Raw genomic sequence first — 18089 nt, 5'->3', positions numbered from 1 at the left:
GGGGGCGCGGGAAGGGATTAAGGGGGCGGGGGGAGGGGCTGAGGGGGGCGCGGAGCAGGGCGGGGCTGTGCCCGGCGGGGGGGGGGGCACGGGCGGCGCTCCCAGTGACCCCCCCGGCCGCGCGGCGGCAGCAGGCGGCGCCGTTGGGCTCGGCGGGCCGGGGCGGGGCGGGGCGGGCGCTGGGGGCGGGGCTGGGGCTCGGGCCCGGGGCTCGAGGCTCGCGGGGCGGGCGGCGCACAGGACCATGGCAGCGGCCGCGACGTGGGGCCGGGCGCGGGTCGCCCTCAGCCGGCGGGGCCCGTGGGGCCGGGGCGGCGCCCCCCCGCGGCAGCCCCCCGCGCGCCCGGCCGGCGGCGGGCCCCAGGAGCGGGCGGGCGCCGCCCTGCCGGCCGCGGGCTACCGGGAGCTGCGGGAGCGGGCGGCCCGGGAGCCCGCCGCCTTCTGGGGGGCGCTGGCCCGGGAGCGGCTGCGCTGGGACCTCCCGTACCACACGGCCTGCGACGGCCCGCTCGGCCGGGGCCGCTGGTTCCTCGGCGGCCGCCTCAACGTGTCCGGTGAGCGGCCCCCCCGCCCGCCCCCGCGCCCCCCTCCGACTCCCCCCGGGTCCCCCCCCGCCTGCCCCCGGGCTCCCCTCCGAGTCCGGCCCGGGGCCCCGCCCCCCCCGCCTTCCCCCGGGCCCCCCGACTCCTCTCGGGCCACCCCCCGCCTCCGACCGAGACCCCGTCTCCCCAGCCTCCCCCCGCCCCCGCCTCCCCCCGGGCCCGGCACCCCGCCCCCCAGTCTCCTCTCGGGGCCCCCCACCTCCCCCAGGACCCCCGACTCCCCCGGGCTGCCCCCGCCTCCCCCCGGGACCTCACCCCCCAGCCTCCTCTTGTGCCCCCCGGGCCCTCCCGGGCTTGGGACCCCGCCCCTCCAGCCTCCTCTCGGGCCCCGCACCTGCCCCAGGACCCCCGACTCCCCCGGGCCCCCCCAGCTTCCCCCCAGGACCCCCCACCTGCCCCAGGCTTGGGACCCTGCCCCCCAGCCTCTCCTCGGGCCCCCAGACTCCCCCCAGACTCTCATCTGTCCCCCACCAGCCTCCGCCCACAGCATCCTCAGACCCCCAACCACCCCCAGGCATTCCCTACTGGAGTCCCAGGACCCCCCAACCTTCTGTTGGACCCTAGAGCATCCCCGAGACTCTTTCTAGGCTCCCCATCATCCTTCCCTAGGCTCCCTGCTCACAGGCAGTTGCCCTGGGCACCCTCGCTCCCTCTGGGCATCCCCGGCCACATTGTCTTCTAATCCCCCCAACCTCCTCCTCTTTCAACCCCAATCATCATCCCTCCCTTCACTCCTGGGCATCTCCAACCCCCTTAGCATCCCTAATGCCCCATCATTCTATATTCCCCCCCTCCGGGCGTCCCCTACCCTCTCCCCCAGTCCCACATTATCCCCAATCATCTTCTCCCCAATCCCTTTTCACCTCCAACTCCTTGTCACTCCCCTGAGACTACCCCAACTTCCCTGCATCCCTTATCTCCCAAACATCCTATAATTCTTGGTCATACCCCTTCATAATCCTTCCATCACCAGCAGACCAATGTTATCTCCCGTTTTCATCATTGCTGTCCCCAACCCTCCCAACTCCATGTCATCCATCCACTATATAATTCCAAACTCCCATCACCCCACTCTTCCCTAGACTCCCATCGTATCAGTCCCTCATCCACTTTCTCTTATCAGTCTCCCATCACCTTAACCCTGCATCAATCCCCCTATATCATCTCCAGGCACTTTCAGTCCCCTAGTCCCTCTGTATTATCCCTCGAAATCCAAACCCTTAAACCTCTGTCTTCCCCAAATCCCATATCCTCCCAAGTCCCCATAACCTCCTGTCCATCCACCCAAGTCCTATACCCTCCAGTCTTCTAGCTTCCCCAAACCGACATATCCTTTTTCTAACTCCCAGTTGGCATGACCTCTGGCCCATTGAGAAGTCTCCCGCCAACCCTCTAGGGCTTGTTCTTAATTATTTTGCTTGTGTCTCCTGCTTCTGTTTCTTCAACTCATCCATTCACAAGCAGCACGTGGGATGGGCTCATGCTGGTGGGCTGATTGGTGGAGAAGGAGGCGTCGTCTCGCCACAAAGCCCAGCCCATGCCACATAAACAAATGCTGGAAACTTCGCCTGCTCTTAGTGAGGAGGGAGACAGGCTGGGACGCTTCAAGTGTCTGTTTTTAATCGACTTTTATATGTCTTAGAAATGATATAGTTATAATGGCCTTGCTATTTGGGATGTTCTCTCAGCTGGGGTGTAATTTGAGCTAAGCAGGTGTGAAGTTGCTAGTATTTGGTTGAGAGACCTGCGCAGAAAACAGGTGCTGCGGGAATAGGTAATGGTCATTAAGTAGGTGGCACTCTTCCTACTGCTGCTGCAGACGCATCTTTTGTTTTGTTTTTGGCACATCGGACCAATTTTCATAGTGCAGGCTGGCTCTGCAGCACATGTGTGGGTGTCAAATTTAGCTGCATAGTTAATGTAGATCTCTTTTAAAGTGCACAGTGAATAAAGTAAGTTTCACTTTATAAAACGTATGTGTGAACTTGGGTAAATCACTTAATTTTCTGGTGCCTTGGTCAGTCCATCTGCCAACCAGAGCTTCTCATATGTGCTTAGCTTTGCAAAATGCATTGGGGGTTTTCAGGAAAAAGTGCTTATTATTAGGCACATTTGACAAATTAAAAAAAATTGAGACAGAAAATTTGTGTAGTATTGGGATAGCCCTGGGCGTCTATAGCCAAAATACCTGTGTCAAATCCTGATCTGACACGAATTTGCTTTGTGAACTTGTAAAAATCTTTGCTCCAGTAGCTCCATCTATAATATAAGGTTACATCTATGCAAATTGCTTTTGAGACTTACAGATGAAAATGTTTGTCCATTTTCATTTAAAAGTATTATCACAGATGTTTTATTTATGTTAGCTGAGTTCTTTTGCAGCCACTCTATACCAGTAGCATGTAGAACTGGGCCACTGGAACCATGAAAACACGGATTTCTTTTCTTCACTTCTAGTGCTGCCATGGTCTGACCTGTCACAGCGTTCTGTGCAGGGTCTCTGAAGGGCACTTACAGTCTTACAGAGGTCCTTAACATAGATGTGCAGGGATCATGCTTGCAATTATTGAGCAGAGCATTCTAATGCTGCTGAGCAAATAGTTGCACATCTTGGAATTTTGTTGTTTTTTAACTTTATTCCTCTAACGACTATGAAATTCAATTAAGAAAACACTATAAGACTATTAAGGTTAATACTCAGAATCAAGAAGTGGCGAAGTTAAGGCTGTCTGAGTGACTTTACCTCTGCCATCTCTTGTATAGGCATTATTGAGGTGATGTTTTACTATCTGGTCACACACCTTTAGAAATAAAACCTTAGATGTCATATCTATGTTGTTTTCTAATTAAGGAAAACTGTTAAAAAGATACTGGAGTCCTTTTGAGACCGTTATAAGAGAGCTGTTGTTGCGTGGGTACATACAGATTCACTGTATGTTTTACAGGTACAGTGACATTAAGGGATACTATATCACTTGTCGTAATTGTACAGTTTGCCATGATATTCTTGACTATAATTGCTCTTCTGACGATTGTTGTGCCGCGTGCTCATGCTAGTTCATTGCTGTCCATCCCAGAGATGGCTGCACTTTGGTGATGTAAATGGCTCTGCAATATCCGCACAAGGACATCCTATTACTCATGTAAAATATTATTAATTTCTTGAGAAAAATGAAAAAGTGATAAAGAATGTAAGCATCATCACTCTGTTTTCTGTTTCCAATTAGATGCTGATTGCTGGTCTCTTCACCCATCTTTGTTAACATTTTTAAAAGAAAATACTTTGTCATGACTGTTCTGTGCACCAGTGAGTGAAAAGCAAAAAACTGCCCATGTAAGGGACAAGTATGCTATCCTGGCATCGTCCTGCAGACCCTGACATTTTAATAACTAGTGACCCCCTTATGCATGACCAGTCAGAAGCACCTTACTCCACAAGTAGTCCCGTTGATTGTAGTGGCACCACTCATGGAGTAAGAGTTTCACAATCTAACCATAGGAAAGTGACTATTTCTTTAGATGTCTGTACTTCATGCTCTGTATGTTTTGCTGCAAGGTCACAGAGCATGTTCATTCACTCTACTCTTTAGGCTTTTTATTTATTCTCAGATATGTACTATGGTGTGGTTCCAACTGTCAGGTGATAGGCAGATGACCTAGCAGAAATAGCAGTAGTCGTTTGGAGGGAACCATTCACAGCTTCTGTTATAGAACAGTCTGACATTGTGTTTCAAAGTGATGCTGGCCTTAAAGAAAGGTGGTCTTTAAGACCTTGACATATAGCTTTATTTCACAGATTTTTACAAAAGAAGGCATTCAAATGCCCTCAGATATATAAAATCAGAAAGGATTTTTGTACACCAGAAAAATAAGAAAATCATGGATGCAAACCATTCAGGATTCTGCAGGTATTGCTTTTCTGAACAATCTGGGTTTCTGTGTTAAAAGCAAATACAAGTGATAATAGTAATCTAAGAAAAACACTAAACTATTCCTTGCCTATTTGTTGTTAGCATTTTTTCTCTTTCTCTTCCTCTCCCTGTAGTAAAGAATGAAGAGGGTGGTACAGTGGGATATATGCTAGAATCAGTGTGTGAAATAATAGGAAAATGTAGGCTGAATATCACTGAATGGTTTTGCAGTGGAATTAGTAGAACCCCATCACTTGAGAGGTTTAAAACAGAGCTGGAAAAAGCACCAGAAGACTGTGCCATAAGGTACAGCCCCGTGCTGGCAGGGATGGGGTAAGGCAGGAGTTCTCAACCTTTTTCCTTCTGAGGCCCCCGAAATATGCAATAAAAACTCCATGGCCCACCTGTGTCATAACAACTGCTTTTCTGCATAGAAGAGCCAGGGCTGATGTTAGGGGGTAGGAAGTAGGGCAGGTGCTCGGGCCCCACATCACAGGGGGCACTGCAAAGCTCGGTTGCTCAGGCTTCAGGTTCAGCCTGGAGTGGTGGGGCTCAGGGTCATGCAGTCCCTTGCAGTGGGGTTTTGGCTTTCTGCCCTGGGGCCTAGAGAGTCTAATGCCTGCCATGCTTGGTGGCCCCCCTGAAACCTGCTTATGGCCCCCCGGACCCCAGAAATGGCTGACCTACTCAAGGGTCCTTTAGGATATGTCTCTACTGCAGCTGGGAAGTGAGATTCCCAGTTCAGGCAGACAGACTTGCACTAGCTCAGCTCGAGCTAGCATGCTAAAAAATGGAAGCGTGGACGTGGCAGCACTCACTGGGGACCGCTCATGCTAGCATCCCGAGTGCGGACCCCAGGGGTCAGGCAGGCTTGGACTCTGGCAGCTAGCCCAGGCTGCAACGTCCGCACTGCTGTTTTTATTGCACTAGCTTGAGCTGAGCTAGCGTGAGTCTGTTTACCTCTGCTGGGAATCATACCTCCCGGGTACAGCATAGACACCTGGGCAAGCTGTCTAGAATGACATCACTAAACACAGTATTATAGGTTTCAGAGCAGCAGCCGTGTTAGTCTGTATTCGCAAAAAGAAAAGGAGTACTTGTGGCACCTTAGGGACTAACCAGTTTATTTGAGCATAAGCTACTTGCATCCGATGAAGTGAGCTGTAGCTCACGAAAGCTTATGCTCAAATAAATTGGTTAGTCTCTTAGGTGCCACAAGTACTCCTTTTCTTTTTGCACACTATTATAGCTATTCAGATAATGGTGTTGTGATACTTCCTGCACTGACTATTCCAGAATGCTCCTAAAAGACAAGTTAAATAGTCAGCTGAGCGCATAGTCCTATACCTCTGCGTTCAAATACATTTGGTCTACTGAGAAATGGATAGATCCTTGCCTTCCTTCCAGGTGAGACCTTGTAATGGGATTGATTAGAAGTATGTGATTTAGGTGTGTAGCATAAGCTACATATTTTTCTTGAAATTCAATATAACTTCTAACAAAACATTGTATACCTGAGGTGGCCGAGCTCCAACGGATACTTTCAGCATAAAAGTAGCTGTCCGTATGCTCCCTCCCCAGTCCTGTTGCATAGTGCAGAGGGGAGCAAATTTGACAGAGAAAACTGCAAGGAGACGCTGGCCAGGGGGAAAGTCACATGTGGGATGTTGTCTCCCCAATAACAGTGCGTGATCCGCATGTAAAACCAGTCAGGAATTAATGCCAGTAGACCCCAGTTCATCAGTCCATTCCTATTCAGCATGCTTCAGAGCATGCTTTGGTCAGCTGGAGTCTGCGGTATGTCTACACTGCAATTAAAATCCCCCCGGCTCAGGCTGTGGGGCTGTTCAGTTGTAGTGTCGACTTCCAGGCTCCGGCTGCAGTCCAAGCTCTGGGACCCTCCCACCCTGCAGTGTCTTAGAGCCTGGGCTCCAGCCCAAGCTTGGAAGTCTACATTGCAGTTAAACAGCCCTGTAGCCTTAACCCTGGAGCCTGAGTCAGCTGGCACAGGCCAGCGGCTGGTGTCTAATTGCAGTGTAGATATACCCTGAGGCATCAGTAACTCCCACTGAGTAATCCATTACCTCCATCTGTGAGGCAAAATGTTGCTGGGGCAGTGAGTCAATGTCAGCATGACCTTCTGGTGTTGCCGTGCTCCATAGCTGCACGTGAATGGGAGCCGCAAGGTACCTGAGCACAATGCATAGACTTGGGGGCAGTGATTCCCACAGGTCCCTGTCCCTCCACTTCCCTTCTAGTCCTGTCCCCTCCCCCTCTGCATGCTTGCAGATTTTTGGCTCACTTCTAGAAGAGTTTATAAAAAGAATTCTCTGTACTCTAATAAATGGTGAATGATCTCTGAGCCAAGTTTAGATTCACAGTGCTTTTTCACAGCAGGCTTAACTGTGTGTAAATAATAATTAATAGTTGTCATGCCTAGCTCTTATATAGTGCTTTTCTTCAGTAGATCTCAAAGCACCTCAGAATCTTTTGATGAATGTATTTTCACAACCTGCCTTTGAGGGAGGGAAGTACTATCATCCCCATCTTTCAGACGGGGAGCTGAGGCAGAGTGAAGCGAAGTGACTTGCCCAAGGTCATACAGGAAGTCTGTGGTGGAGCAGGGAATGAACTTGGGAATTGAATGTTTACAGCAGGGGTTCTGAGGCACCCTCAACATGCTGTAAAAACTCCACAGCCCAGCTGTGCCACAACAACTCTTTTCTGCATCTAAAAGCCAGGGCTGCCGCTCGGGGGTAGCAAGGGGGGCAATTCCCCAAGGCCCCACGCCACAGGGGGCACCACAAAGCTAAGTTGCTCAGGTTTCAGCTTCAGCCCCTGGTGGTAGGGCTCGTGGGCCCTGGCTGCAGTCCCATAGAATCATAGAATATCAGGGTTGGAAGGGTCCTCAGGAGGTCATCTAGTCCAACCCCCTGCTCAAAGCAGGACCAAACCCCAACTAAATCATCCCAGCCAAGGCTTTGTCAAGCCTGACCTTAAACACATCTAAGGAAGGAGATTCCACCACCTCCCTAGGGAACGCATTCCAGTGCTTCACCACCCTCCTAGTGACAAAGTTTTTCCTAATATCCAACCTAAACCTCCCCCACTGCAACTTGAGACCATTACTCCTCGTCCTGTCATCAGCTACCACTCAGAACAGTCTAGATCCATCCTCTTTGGAACCCCCTTTCAGGTAGTTGAAAGCAGCTATCAAATCCCCCCTCAGTCTTCTCTTCCGCAGACTAAACAATCCCAGTTCCCTTGGTCTCTCCTCATAAGTCATGTGTTCCAGTGCCCTAATCATTTTTGTTGTCCTCTGCAGGACTCTTTCCAATTTTTCCACATCCTTCTTGTAGTGTGGGGCCCAAAACTGGACACAGTACTCAAGATGAGGCCTCACCAATGTCGAATAGAGGGGAACGATCACGTCCCTCAATCTGCTGGCAATGCCCCTACATATACATCCCAAAATGCCATTGGCCTTCTTGGCAACAAGGGCACACTGTTGACTCATATCCAGCTTCTCGTCCACTGTAACCCCTAGGTCCTTTTCTGCAGAACTGCTGCCGAGCCATTCGGTCCCTAGTCTGTAGCAGTGCATGGGATTCTTCTGTCCTAAGTGCAGGACTCTGCACTTGTCCTTGTTGAACCTCATCAGATTTCTTTTGGCCCAATCCTCTAATTTGTCTAGGGTCCTCTGTATCCTATCCCTACCCTCCAGCGTATCTACCTCTCCTCCCAGTTTAGTGTCAGAAAGCCATGCGCTGGGGCTTTGGCTTTCTGCCCTGGGCCCTAGCAAGTCTGACGCCAGCCATGCTTGGCGGCCCCCCTGAAACCTGCTTGTGGTCCCCCAGGAGGCCTTGGACCCCTGGTTGAGAACCACTTGTCTACAGCATCCCTGGTGTATAGCGAGTAAGGCCATAAGAAAGTTAGCACATAAGAAGATAAGTTGAGATTTCTTTGGTTCAAAAGTTTTGTCCACTGCTTGTTACATTTGCGGCTTTGGTGCAGTCAGTTAAATAACATAAAAAAAACAAAACACACTAATTTGAGTGAGTGGTGCTGTGAACTGGCACCACTCAAATTTGGCAAAGCTGCACCTCTCTCATGACAGGCAGGTGCAGGTGTGTGTAGAGTAGGGTGATCAGACAACAAGTATGAAAAATCGGGACAGGGAGTGGGCGGTAATAGGAGCCTATATAAGAAAAAGACCCCCAAATCGGGACTTTCCACAATAAAACCGGAACATCTGGTCACCCTAGTGTAGAAGTGCCCTCAAAATGGAGGTGTGAAGGTGTTGCAGGGCAAGGGGGCCTTCAGGACAGAGATATAGCTTCCCTCTGGGCAGAGACGTGGCGGGTACAGACCTAAACCCTTGTTTTGTAATTGACTAGATGTGGAGTTGGCAGTAGAGTCCTTTACCCTTCAACAGGGGCTGGAAACCCACCCCCCATTCCTCCAATATGCAGGGCAGGGCAAGCCCTTGAGCCAGCCCCGAGACCCATGGAGGCCTTGTGCGGGACAAGCATCACCAGGGCTCCCTTGTCCCAGCCCTGTGGAATGCACAAGCCCCAGTCCTTGCCCAGCCACACTCACTGGGGGCTCCCTGAGCCCCTCCCCAGGTGTGGCCAAGCAGCCATGGAACACAAAGTTCTTGAGGTCACGCAGGAGCTGCTCCTGCTCAGAACTGCACCTGGACAAAGTGTGAGGGCAGCACCAGCAGGGACGAGTGCCGGTGGCAATACGTGGAGATGGGGCAGCAAGTGGGGTGAGTCCCTGACCAGTACAGGTCTTCCTCATCAGCTTTTGCCACTGCCCCCACCGCTCATGCTGGAAGGATGAGAGGTGCCTTTGTTACTCCATCTCCAGGTCGCAATACCACTCATTCAAATTCGGCCCTGCTGCCCCTTTGCTAAATTTGAATGAGTGGTATTGTGACCCTGTGAGTGCAATGGTATTGCAACCTGGCACATGGGGTTGCAATGCCACTCAAATTTGTGGCAATTATAAAAAGTTTTGGCAAGTACTGAAAGTTGTGGTGAGTGTTGAAAGTTGTGATTTCCAAAATCACAGCCTGCAATTCTTATAGCCTTAGTACTGACCACCGTAGACAGTGTACAGTATTATGATGCCATATGTTACTTTCTTTTACTTTTGTGTTAATGCATTTTTACAACCAAGTCCTTCCAGTGGATACTTCTGAGTTGGAAGGCTATATTAAGAGTTAAATTGTTTTCTTGAAATTTGGATACAGTGGTACAAATTTCCTGACTTCACTGGGAATTGCACTTACTGTATGTAAAATGTATAGAGGCCAGTTCTGTTACAGCAGTGCAAATACAGAAGAATATTGGAACGTAAAGCGGATGGGAGAGCAGAATCAGGCCCAGGAACTGCAGCTCATCTCTTTAAAACAATAGCAAAAAAATCCCTTGCCCCCCCCCCCAAACAAATGGGGTTACCAGAATGCTTAATTTACATTGGAGTTGTAACTTTAGAAAACCATTTGTTTACCCCACAGATATTAACATTACTAGATATTCTTCATCAGCTGGTTTTATAAGTTACTGTTTTCAAAAAACTATTTATATATGATTGCTTTAGTAATGACCCATTGGAGTAAAGTAAATGCATTTAAAACCATTTAATTAGATCATTAACTTTTAGTTTAGATTTCTTGTTAATATCTAACGCATCATATGATGGTTAATATGGGTAGCAACTACTTCATTACAGGGTGCCCTTTAATGTCTTGGAAAAACCTAACCCATTTTGCCTGCTATATAGCTAGAGATTTGAAATTATGAAGTAATAAATAATGAAAGTACACAAAATAGAAATAACGTTGTACTCTCATGCCTCCTAATAGATACTGATCTAAATACATTGCTATAGAAATAATTTAGTTTAAAAAAGAGTTAAGGTTGACAGTGTTTTAATAGTCTCTAGCTCATTCACCCGCCCCCCCATATTACAATTTTTTCTAGAGAAATTATACATATCTAAAAAACTCTCAAATGTTGAAAAGTCAGGAAATGCACAGTGAAGGGACCCAGCCATTTCCCACGGCCATATAACTTATTAGATAATGTTTATAAAAGTTTGAAAGTAATTTTAAGCATTGGTCTTTATACAAACAAAATCAGCTCTCTATGAGTGTGGCTGGGGCATAACAGCAGAAAATATGAAAAGTATCCAACTCTTTGAGCCTATGTTGCTGAATTAGAGGGCATACAAACATTTGGATTGTTTTTCAAAGGCAGGCTGGGTGTATTAAAGGGCTACGTCATGTGAGACACCAAAAGCAGTGGAGTTGAATAATCACTTGCATAATTTTTAGATACGCCAAAAGTGCAGATGGTTTTTAAGGTACAACTAACAGCCCTGCCACTGAGAATTGTAAATACTTGTGAGCCATATGGTAAAATTAGTAGAAAATCAGTAGCAAGGTTGGCTAAAGAACCACATCACCAAGAAACAGGGACTTTCCTTTCACATTCAATGTAATCAGGAGCCTTATACCAGAAGTGGGGTCTCTTGGTCAGTTAGAGCGTGAAGATGCTGTCCAATAAAATCCTCTTCTCTGGGGCAAAAAAGACAATAGTGGCATCAGTGGCACCAGGCAATTTTGGTTCTTCTGTTTGCATACACAGCAGGCCAGAACCTCAGCAGGTGTATGTTGGCATAGCTCCTTTGAAATCAGTGCAGCTATACTGATCTAAACCAGCCAAGGATCTGGCTCAAGGATTCTCATGTGGGTGCTCTTCTGTAAGGCTGTTTACTGATCAAATGGAAGTATTGCGTCCAGTGCATCCCTGTGAATGGCTTAAATAAAAACTTTCCAAATAACGTAGATGATTGCATGTCTATTTAGCTAACTTCTGACATTTCACCTCATATTTATTTGCATGCATGTATGACCAGGGAGCTAAGTTAGCCAAATTGCAAACATCTTTGACTTTAATACAAAACAAATAAAATGCGTTCTTAAATGTTTCTTTTCATATAGTAAACTGCTTAGACCAACATGTCCATCGGTCTCCAGACAGAGTGGCTTTGATCTGGGAGAAAGATGAGCCTGGCACTGAAGTGAGAATCACATACAGGTATGGCACATTCTCTCAGATTGCTGTAAAATGGGTCTTGCATACCAATATGGCAGTTTTACTGGCTAGTTAAAGAGCGGTTGCACTGAAATATTATTATATCTATATTAAATCTTCTGCCTCCTCTAGAGGCAGAGCAGTGTTAGGGATGGGAATGGACACTGCAGGAGTACTGGTATCTGGATGTATTATCGTACATTTAACAGGTGTGGCATATGTTTTCTTCAGTCATTCTGTTGCATGGGAAGTGGAGCCAGGGCCCTGTCCAGAAATGAGGCCCTGTCTGGGGCTTGTCCGAGCTCTGGACAGAACTATATGCCCCCTTTCCTTTGCACTCTGGGTCCTGGCAGGCGATTATTTCTCTCTTTTGCATGGGGATGGGCGAGGTTCTCTGCTTTCACACACCCACAAATGAACATATTTTAACATGAATATTAAGGGCAAGCTCCTCGGCTGGTATAAACAAGCATAGCCTCGTTGCTATCAGAGGAACTCTGCCAGTTTACACCAGATGAGAATCTGGCTCTAAGTTTCTGTTACATTTTTAGTTAGAACTGCCCATAGTCTGAGTGGAAACTTTCAGGACTGAAAGGCCCAGCTTTTCTGTTTTATCCGGCTTATTTTCAAATCTGTCAATTTTCCTTTTTGCCCTTTAGAAACAGCTGGGACTTGTGGGAAGAATGCAAAACTTGGGCACTCTAAGTACTCTTCTAACATGAACGGTACTAGAAGTGGAGGCTTTCAGTCAATTAAAATGTAGAGATGCTGTCAGATTACCCACTTCTGTCATGGGAAACTGAGATGATATCGATCACACCAGGTTGGGAGCTGGGAAAATTGTTTTTATTCCCTAAGCCTTGCTGTGCTTCACTTTCCCCATTTTAGAATCGGACTAATGATGCTAACCCACTGTTACAGAGAGTTTTTATTTTCCAGTTTTTCCAGCACAGTTGTACTGTGGATAATAATGACAGGGAAGAAAAGCAATCTTCTTCACTGATGGCAAACTTTGAATTTTACATGTAATTTTTCAGAACAGTAGCAAATGTGTTGGTTATCTAAATATGCAAAACAATATTGAGTTGTTTGTGTACTCAAAATGGAGCCGTGGGCTGAATCGTCAGCTGCACTCAAGGCACACCCAGTTGGGTGCAGCTCCCTGTCTACGCCAACCCTTCTCATGGCTGGCATGACCCTATATGTGGGGAGGGGTGGGGGCTACACTGTCTCTATGACAGCTGAGGATTCCCCCACCTTTGGGCAATCCTCAGCAACCCACTCAAGGCAGCTTTAAGTCTGCTTGTCCACTTGAGTAGTGTGTAGGGCACACGGTGTGTGCTGAAATCTGACCTGTATGTCTACAGAATATTCTTTACAAGGTATGGATGATTGAGATTCCTTGAATTTATTTGAACACCTGTAGGTTCCTATAGTCTTTCTTAACTTCAGGATTTGTTAGTGTTGCTTTAAAAGAGGGCTGGTTCAAGTGTGTGACCTGGTTAGTAGAAAAAACAAGCCTTGCAACTGAATACATTTTATGGCAATGGAGAGTTATAGTGCTATTCAAGAGTAATCATAATGAGGCAGTTATATCATCTATAAAATTGCTGAAGAAGTAGATTAGTTTGGATCATGGAATTACTAAACGATCAGTTGCACAGGTGCATTATCATCTTTCTGATATGAGTAGTGATTAACTGTAGCACAAGGACGATATGTTAAGGAAACCTTGACTGATCTTTGCTAGACACATCGGCCTTGATTCTGGGCCATGTTCCACCCCTTTATGCCATTCTGATGCCAGAACCCAGGGAGACCTCACCCTGCCTTGTGACAGGTAATCTCCCAGAGTGGGGAGGTTCTTTGGGTGGCATAGGATAGCCCAGTATCCTGTTTTCTGACAGTGACCAATGCCAGGTGCTTCAGAGGGAATGAACAGAACAGGTAATCATCAAGTGATCCATCCCCTGTTGCCCATTCCCAGCTTCTGGCAAACAGAGGCGAGGGACACTTTGTAGAGCATGGTTTTGCATCCTTGCCCATCCTAGCTATAGCCATTGATAGACCTATCCTCCATTAACTTATTGAGTTATTTTTGTACCCTGTTATAGTCTTGGCCTTCACAACATCCTCTGGCAAAGAGTTCCACAGGTTGACTGTGCATTGTGTGAAGAAATACTTCCTTTTGTTGGTTTTAAACCTGCTGCGTATTGATTTAATTTGGTGATCCCTAGTTCTTGTGTTATGAGAAGGAGTAAATAACACTTTATTTATTTTCTCCACACTAGTCATGATTTTATAGACCTCTATCCTATCCCCCCTTAGTCATCTCTTTTCCAAGATGAAAAATCCCAGTCTTATTAATCTCTCCTCATATGGAAGCTGTTCCATATCCCCAATCATTTTTGTTGCGCTTTTCTGTACCTGTTCCAATTCCAATATATCTTTTTTGAGATGAGGCGACCAGATCTGCATGCATTATTCAAGCTGTGGGTGTACCATGGATTTATATAGAGGCAATTTGATATTTTCTGTCTTCTTATCTGTCCCTTTCCTAATGATTCCCACCATTCTGTTAGCTTTTTAGACTGCTGCTGCACATTGAGAGGATGTCTTCAGAGAACTATCCACAATGACTCCAAGATCTCTTTCTTGAGTGGTAACAGCTAACTTAGACCCCCTCATTTTATATGTATAGTTGGGATTGTTTTCCAACGTGCATTACTTTGCATTTATCAGTATTGAATTTCATCTGCCATTTTGTTGCGCAGTCACCCAGTTTTGTGAGATCCCTTTTTATCTCTTCACAGTTTGCTTTGGACTTAACTATCTTGAGTAGTTTTGTATCATCTGCAAATTTTGCCACCTCACCGTTTACCCCTTTTTCCAGACCATTTATGAATATGTTGAACAGTACTGGTCCCAGTACAGACTCCTGGGGACACCACTATTTGCCTCTCTCCATTCTGAAGACTGACCATTTCTTCCTACCCTTTGTTTCCTATCTTTTAACCAGTTACTGATCCATGAGGGGACCTTCCCTCTTACCCCATGACAGCTTACTTTGCTGAAGAGCCTTTGGTGAGGGACCTTGTCAAAGGCTTTTTGAAAGTTTGAGTACACAATATCCACTGCATCACCCTTGTCCAAATGCTTGTGGACCCCATCAAAGAATTCTAGTAGATTGGTGAGGCATGATTTCCCTTTACAAAAACCATGTTGACTCTTCCACCAACAAATGGCATTCCTCTATGTGTCTGATAATTCTGTTCTTTACTATAGTTTTAACCAATTTGCTTGGTACTGAAGTTAGGCTTACCAGCCTGTAATTGCCAGGATTGCCTCTGGAACCTTTTTAAAAAATTGGTGTCACATTAGCTATCCTCCAGTCATCTGGTACAGAAGCTGATTTAAATGATAGGTTACATACCACAGTTAGTAGTTTTTGAAGTTTCACATTTGAGTTCCTTCAGAACTCTTGGGTGAATACCATCTGGTCCTGGTGACTTATTACTGTTTAGTTTATCATCTTGTTCCAAAACCTCCTCTAATCATGCCTCAATCTGGGACAGTTCCTCACAATTGTCACCTAAAAAGAATGGCTCAGGTTTGGGAATTTCCCTCACATCCTCAGCTGTGAAGACTGATGCAAAGAATTCATTTAGTTTCTCTGCAATGGCCTTCCATGAGTGATCCTTTCGTATCTCAATTGTCCAGTGGCCCTACTGGTTGTTTAGCAGGCTTCCTGCTTCTGATGTACTTAACATTTTTGTGTTGTTACTTTTTGAGTCTTTGGCTAGCTGTTCTTCAAATTCTTTTTTGGCCTTCCTAATTATATTTTTACACTTCATTTGCCAGAGTTTATGCTCCTTTCTATTTTCTTCAATAGGATTTAACTCCCACTTTGTAAAGGATGCCTTTTACCTCTCCCTGCTTCCTTTACTTTGTTGTTTAGCCAAGGTGACGCTTTTTGGGCCGCTTACTATGTTTTTTAATTTGGGGTGTACCTTTAAATTGAGCCTCTCTTATGGTGTCTTTAAAAAGTTTCCATGCAGGGATTTCACTTTGGGCGGGGTACCTTTTAATTTCTGTTTAATTAACGTCCTCATTTTTGTGTAGTTCCCCTTTCTGAAATTAAATGCTACCATGGTGGGCTGTTTTGGTGTCATCCCGCTCTCCCCCCCTGCCCTGGGATGTTAAATTTTATTATATTATGGTCACTATTACTGAGTGGTTCAGCTATATTCACCTCATGGGTCAGATCCTGTGCTCCACTTAGGACAAAATCATGAATTGCCTCTCCTCTGGTGGGTTCCAGAACTAGCTGCTCCAAGAAGTCGTCATTTAAGATGTTAAGTAACTTTATCTCTGCATCCTCTTCTGAGGTGACATGGACCCAGTCAATATGGGGATAGTTGAAATCCCCTATTATTATTGAGTTTTTTATTTTTATAGCCTCTCTAATCTCCCTGAGAATTTCACAGTCACTATCAGCATCCTGGTCAGGTGGTTGGTACTATATCCCTACTACGGCTGTCAAGAGATTAAAAAAATTAAGCACGATTAATTGCGTGATTAATCGCACTGTTAAACCATAATAGAATACCATTTATTTAAATATTTTTTGATGTTTTCTACATTTTCAAATATATTGATTTCAATTACAACATAGACTACAAAGTGTACAGTGCTCACTTTATATTTATTTTTATTACAAATATTTGCACTTGTAAAAAACAAAAGAAATAGTATTTTTCAGTTCACCTAATACAAGTACTGTAGTGCAAACTCTTTATCATGAAAGTTGAACTTACAAATGTAGAATTATGTACAAAAAAAACTACATTCAAAAATAAAACAATGTAAGATTTTAGTTCTACTTCTTGTTCAGCCAGTCACTCAGACAAACAAGTCTGTTTACATTTGCAGGAGATAATGCTGCTCACTTCTGAAAGTCGCCTGAAAATGAGAACAGGCGTTCTCATGGCACTGTTGTAGCCAGCGTTGCAAGATATTTACGTACCAGATGCGCTAAAGATTCGTATGTCCCTTCATGCTTCAACCACCATTACAGGGGACATGCGTCCATGCAGATGACGGGTTCTGCTTGATTACAATCCAAAGCAGTGTGGACTGACCACAGTGTGGACTGACCTGTGTTCATTTTCATTATCTGAGTCGGATGCCACCAGCAGAAGGTTGATTTTCTTTTGGTGGTTTGGGTTCTGTAGTTTCTGCACTGGAGTGTTGCTCTTTTAAGACTTCTGAAAACATGTTCCACACCTTGTCCCTCTCAGATTTTGGAAGATACTTCAGATTCTTAAACCTTGGGTCGAGTGCTGTAGCTATCTTTAGAAATCTCACACTGATGCCTTCTTTGTGTTTTGTCAAATCTGCAGTGAAAGTGTTCTTAAAATGAACATGTGCTGGGTCATCATCCGAGACTGCTATAACATGAAATACATAGAATCATAGAATCATTAGTCTGCAGAAGAGAAGAATGAGGGGGGATTTGATAGCTGCTTTCAACTACCTGAAAGGGGGTTCCAAAGAGGATGGCTCTAGACTGTTCTCAATGGTAGCAGATGACAGAACGAGGAGTAATGGTCTCAAGTTGCAATGGGGGAGGTTTAGATTGGATATTAGGAAAAACTTTTTCACTAAGAGGGTGGTGAAACACTGGAATGCGTTACCTAGGGAGGTGGTAGAATCTCCTTCCTTAGAGGTTTTTAAGGTCAGGCTTGACAAAGCCCTGGCTGGGATGATTTAACTGGGAATTGGTCCTGCTTCGAGCAGGGGGTTGGACTAGATGACCTTCTGGGGTCCCTTCCAACCCTGATATTCTATGATTCATTTCTGACACATAAACACCTTGCAATGCCAGCTACAAAAGTGCCATACAAATGCCTGTTCTCACTTTCTGGTGACATAGTAAATAAGAAGAGGGCAGCATTATCTCCCGTAAATGTAAACAAACTTGTTTGTCTTAGCAATTGGCTGAACAAGAAGTAGGACTGAGTGAACTTTGTTTTGTTTTTGAGTGCAATTATGTAACCAAAAAAAATCTACATTTGTAAGTTGCACTTTCATGACAAAGAGATTGCACTACAGTATGAGGTGAATTGAAAAACACTATTTCTTTTGTTTATCATTTTTACAGTGCAATTATTTGTAATAAAAATAATATACACTTTGATTTCAGTTACAACACAGAATGCAATATATATGATACTGTAGAAAAACATCCAAAATATTTAATAAATTTCAGTTGGTATTCTATTATTTAACAGTGTGATTAAAACTGAGATTAATAGCAATTAATTTTTTTGAGCTAATCGCGTGAGTTAACTGCAATTAGTCGACAGCCCTAATCCCTATTGCTATATTCTTATTATTCAAGCATGGAATTACTATCCATAGAGATTCTGTGGTACAGTTTGGTTCATTTAAGATTTTTACTTCATTTG

At 45.6% G+C, this 18089-nt stretch overlaps 1 protein-coding gene across 4 annotated transcripts in view; it reads left to right on the top strand.

Moving 5' to 3' along the window:
• The first annotated feature begins 214 nt into the window (after positions 1–214).
• The window catches only part of ACSS1 (acyl-CoA synthetase short chain family member 1), an 80175-nt gene continuing 62300 nt past the window's right edge, over positions 215–18089 (top strand). For 2 of the 4 annotated variants that reach the window (XR_006290008.1, XM_043544209.1), the window contains exons 1-2: positions 215–554; positions 11526–11622. Coding sequence is in view for 3 of the 4 variants with exons in the window: in XM_043544209.1 (XP_043400144.1) it covers positions 245–554; positions 11526–11622 (407 nt within the window). In the remaining variant the exon portion in view is untranslated. Of the gene's footprint in view, positions 555–4398; positions 4511–11525; positions 11623–11790; positions 11829–18089 lie in introns of those variants that run through there. The other 2 variants (XM_037896362.2, XM_043544210.1) reach the window with 2 other exon arrangements.

Source organism: Chelonia mydas, chromosome 3, assembly GCF_015237465.2.
Source record: "Chelonia mydas isolate rCheMyd1 chromosome 3, rCheMyd1.pri.v2, whole genome shotgun sequence".
Classification (NCBI taxonomy): Eukaryota; Metazoa; Chordata; order Testudines; family Cheloniidae; genus Chelonia; species Chelonia mydas.
The sequence above is the reverse complement of the archived record's forward strand: the minus strand, read 5'-3'. Positions and strand labels throughout refer to the sequence as shown.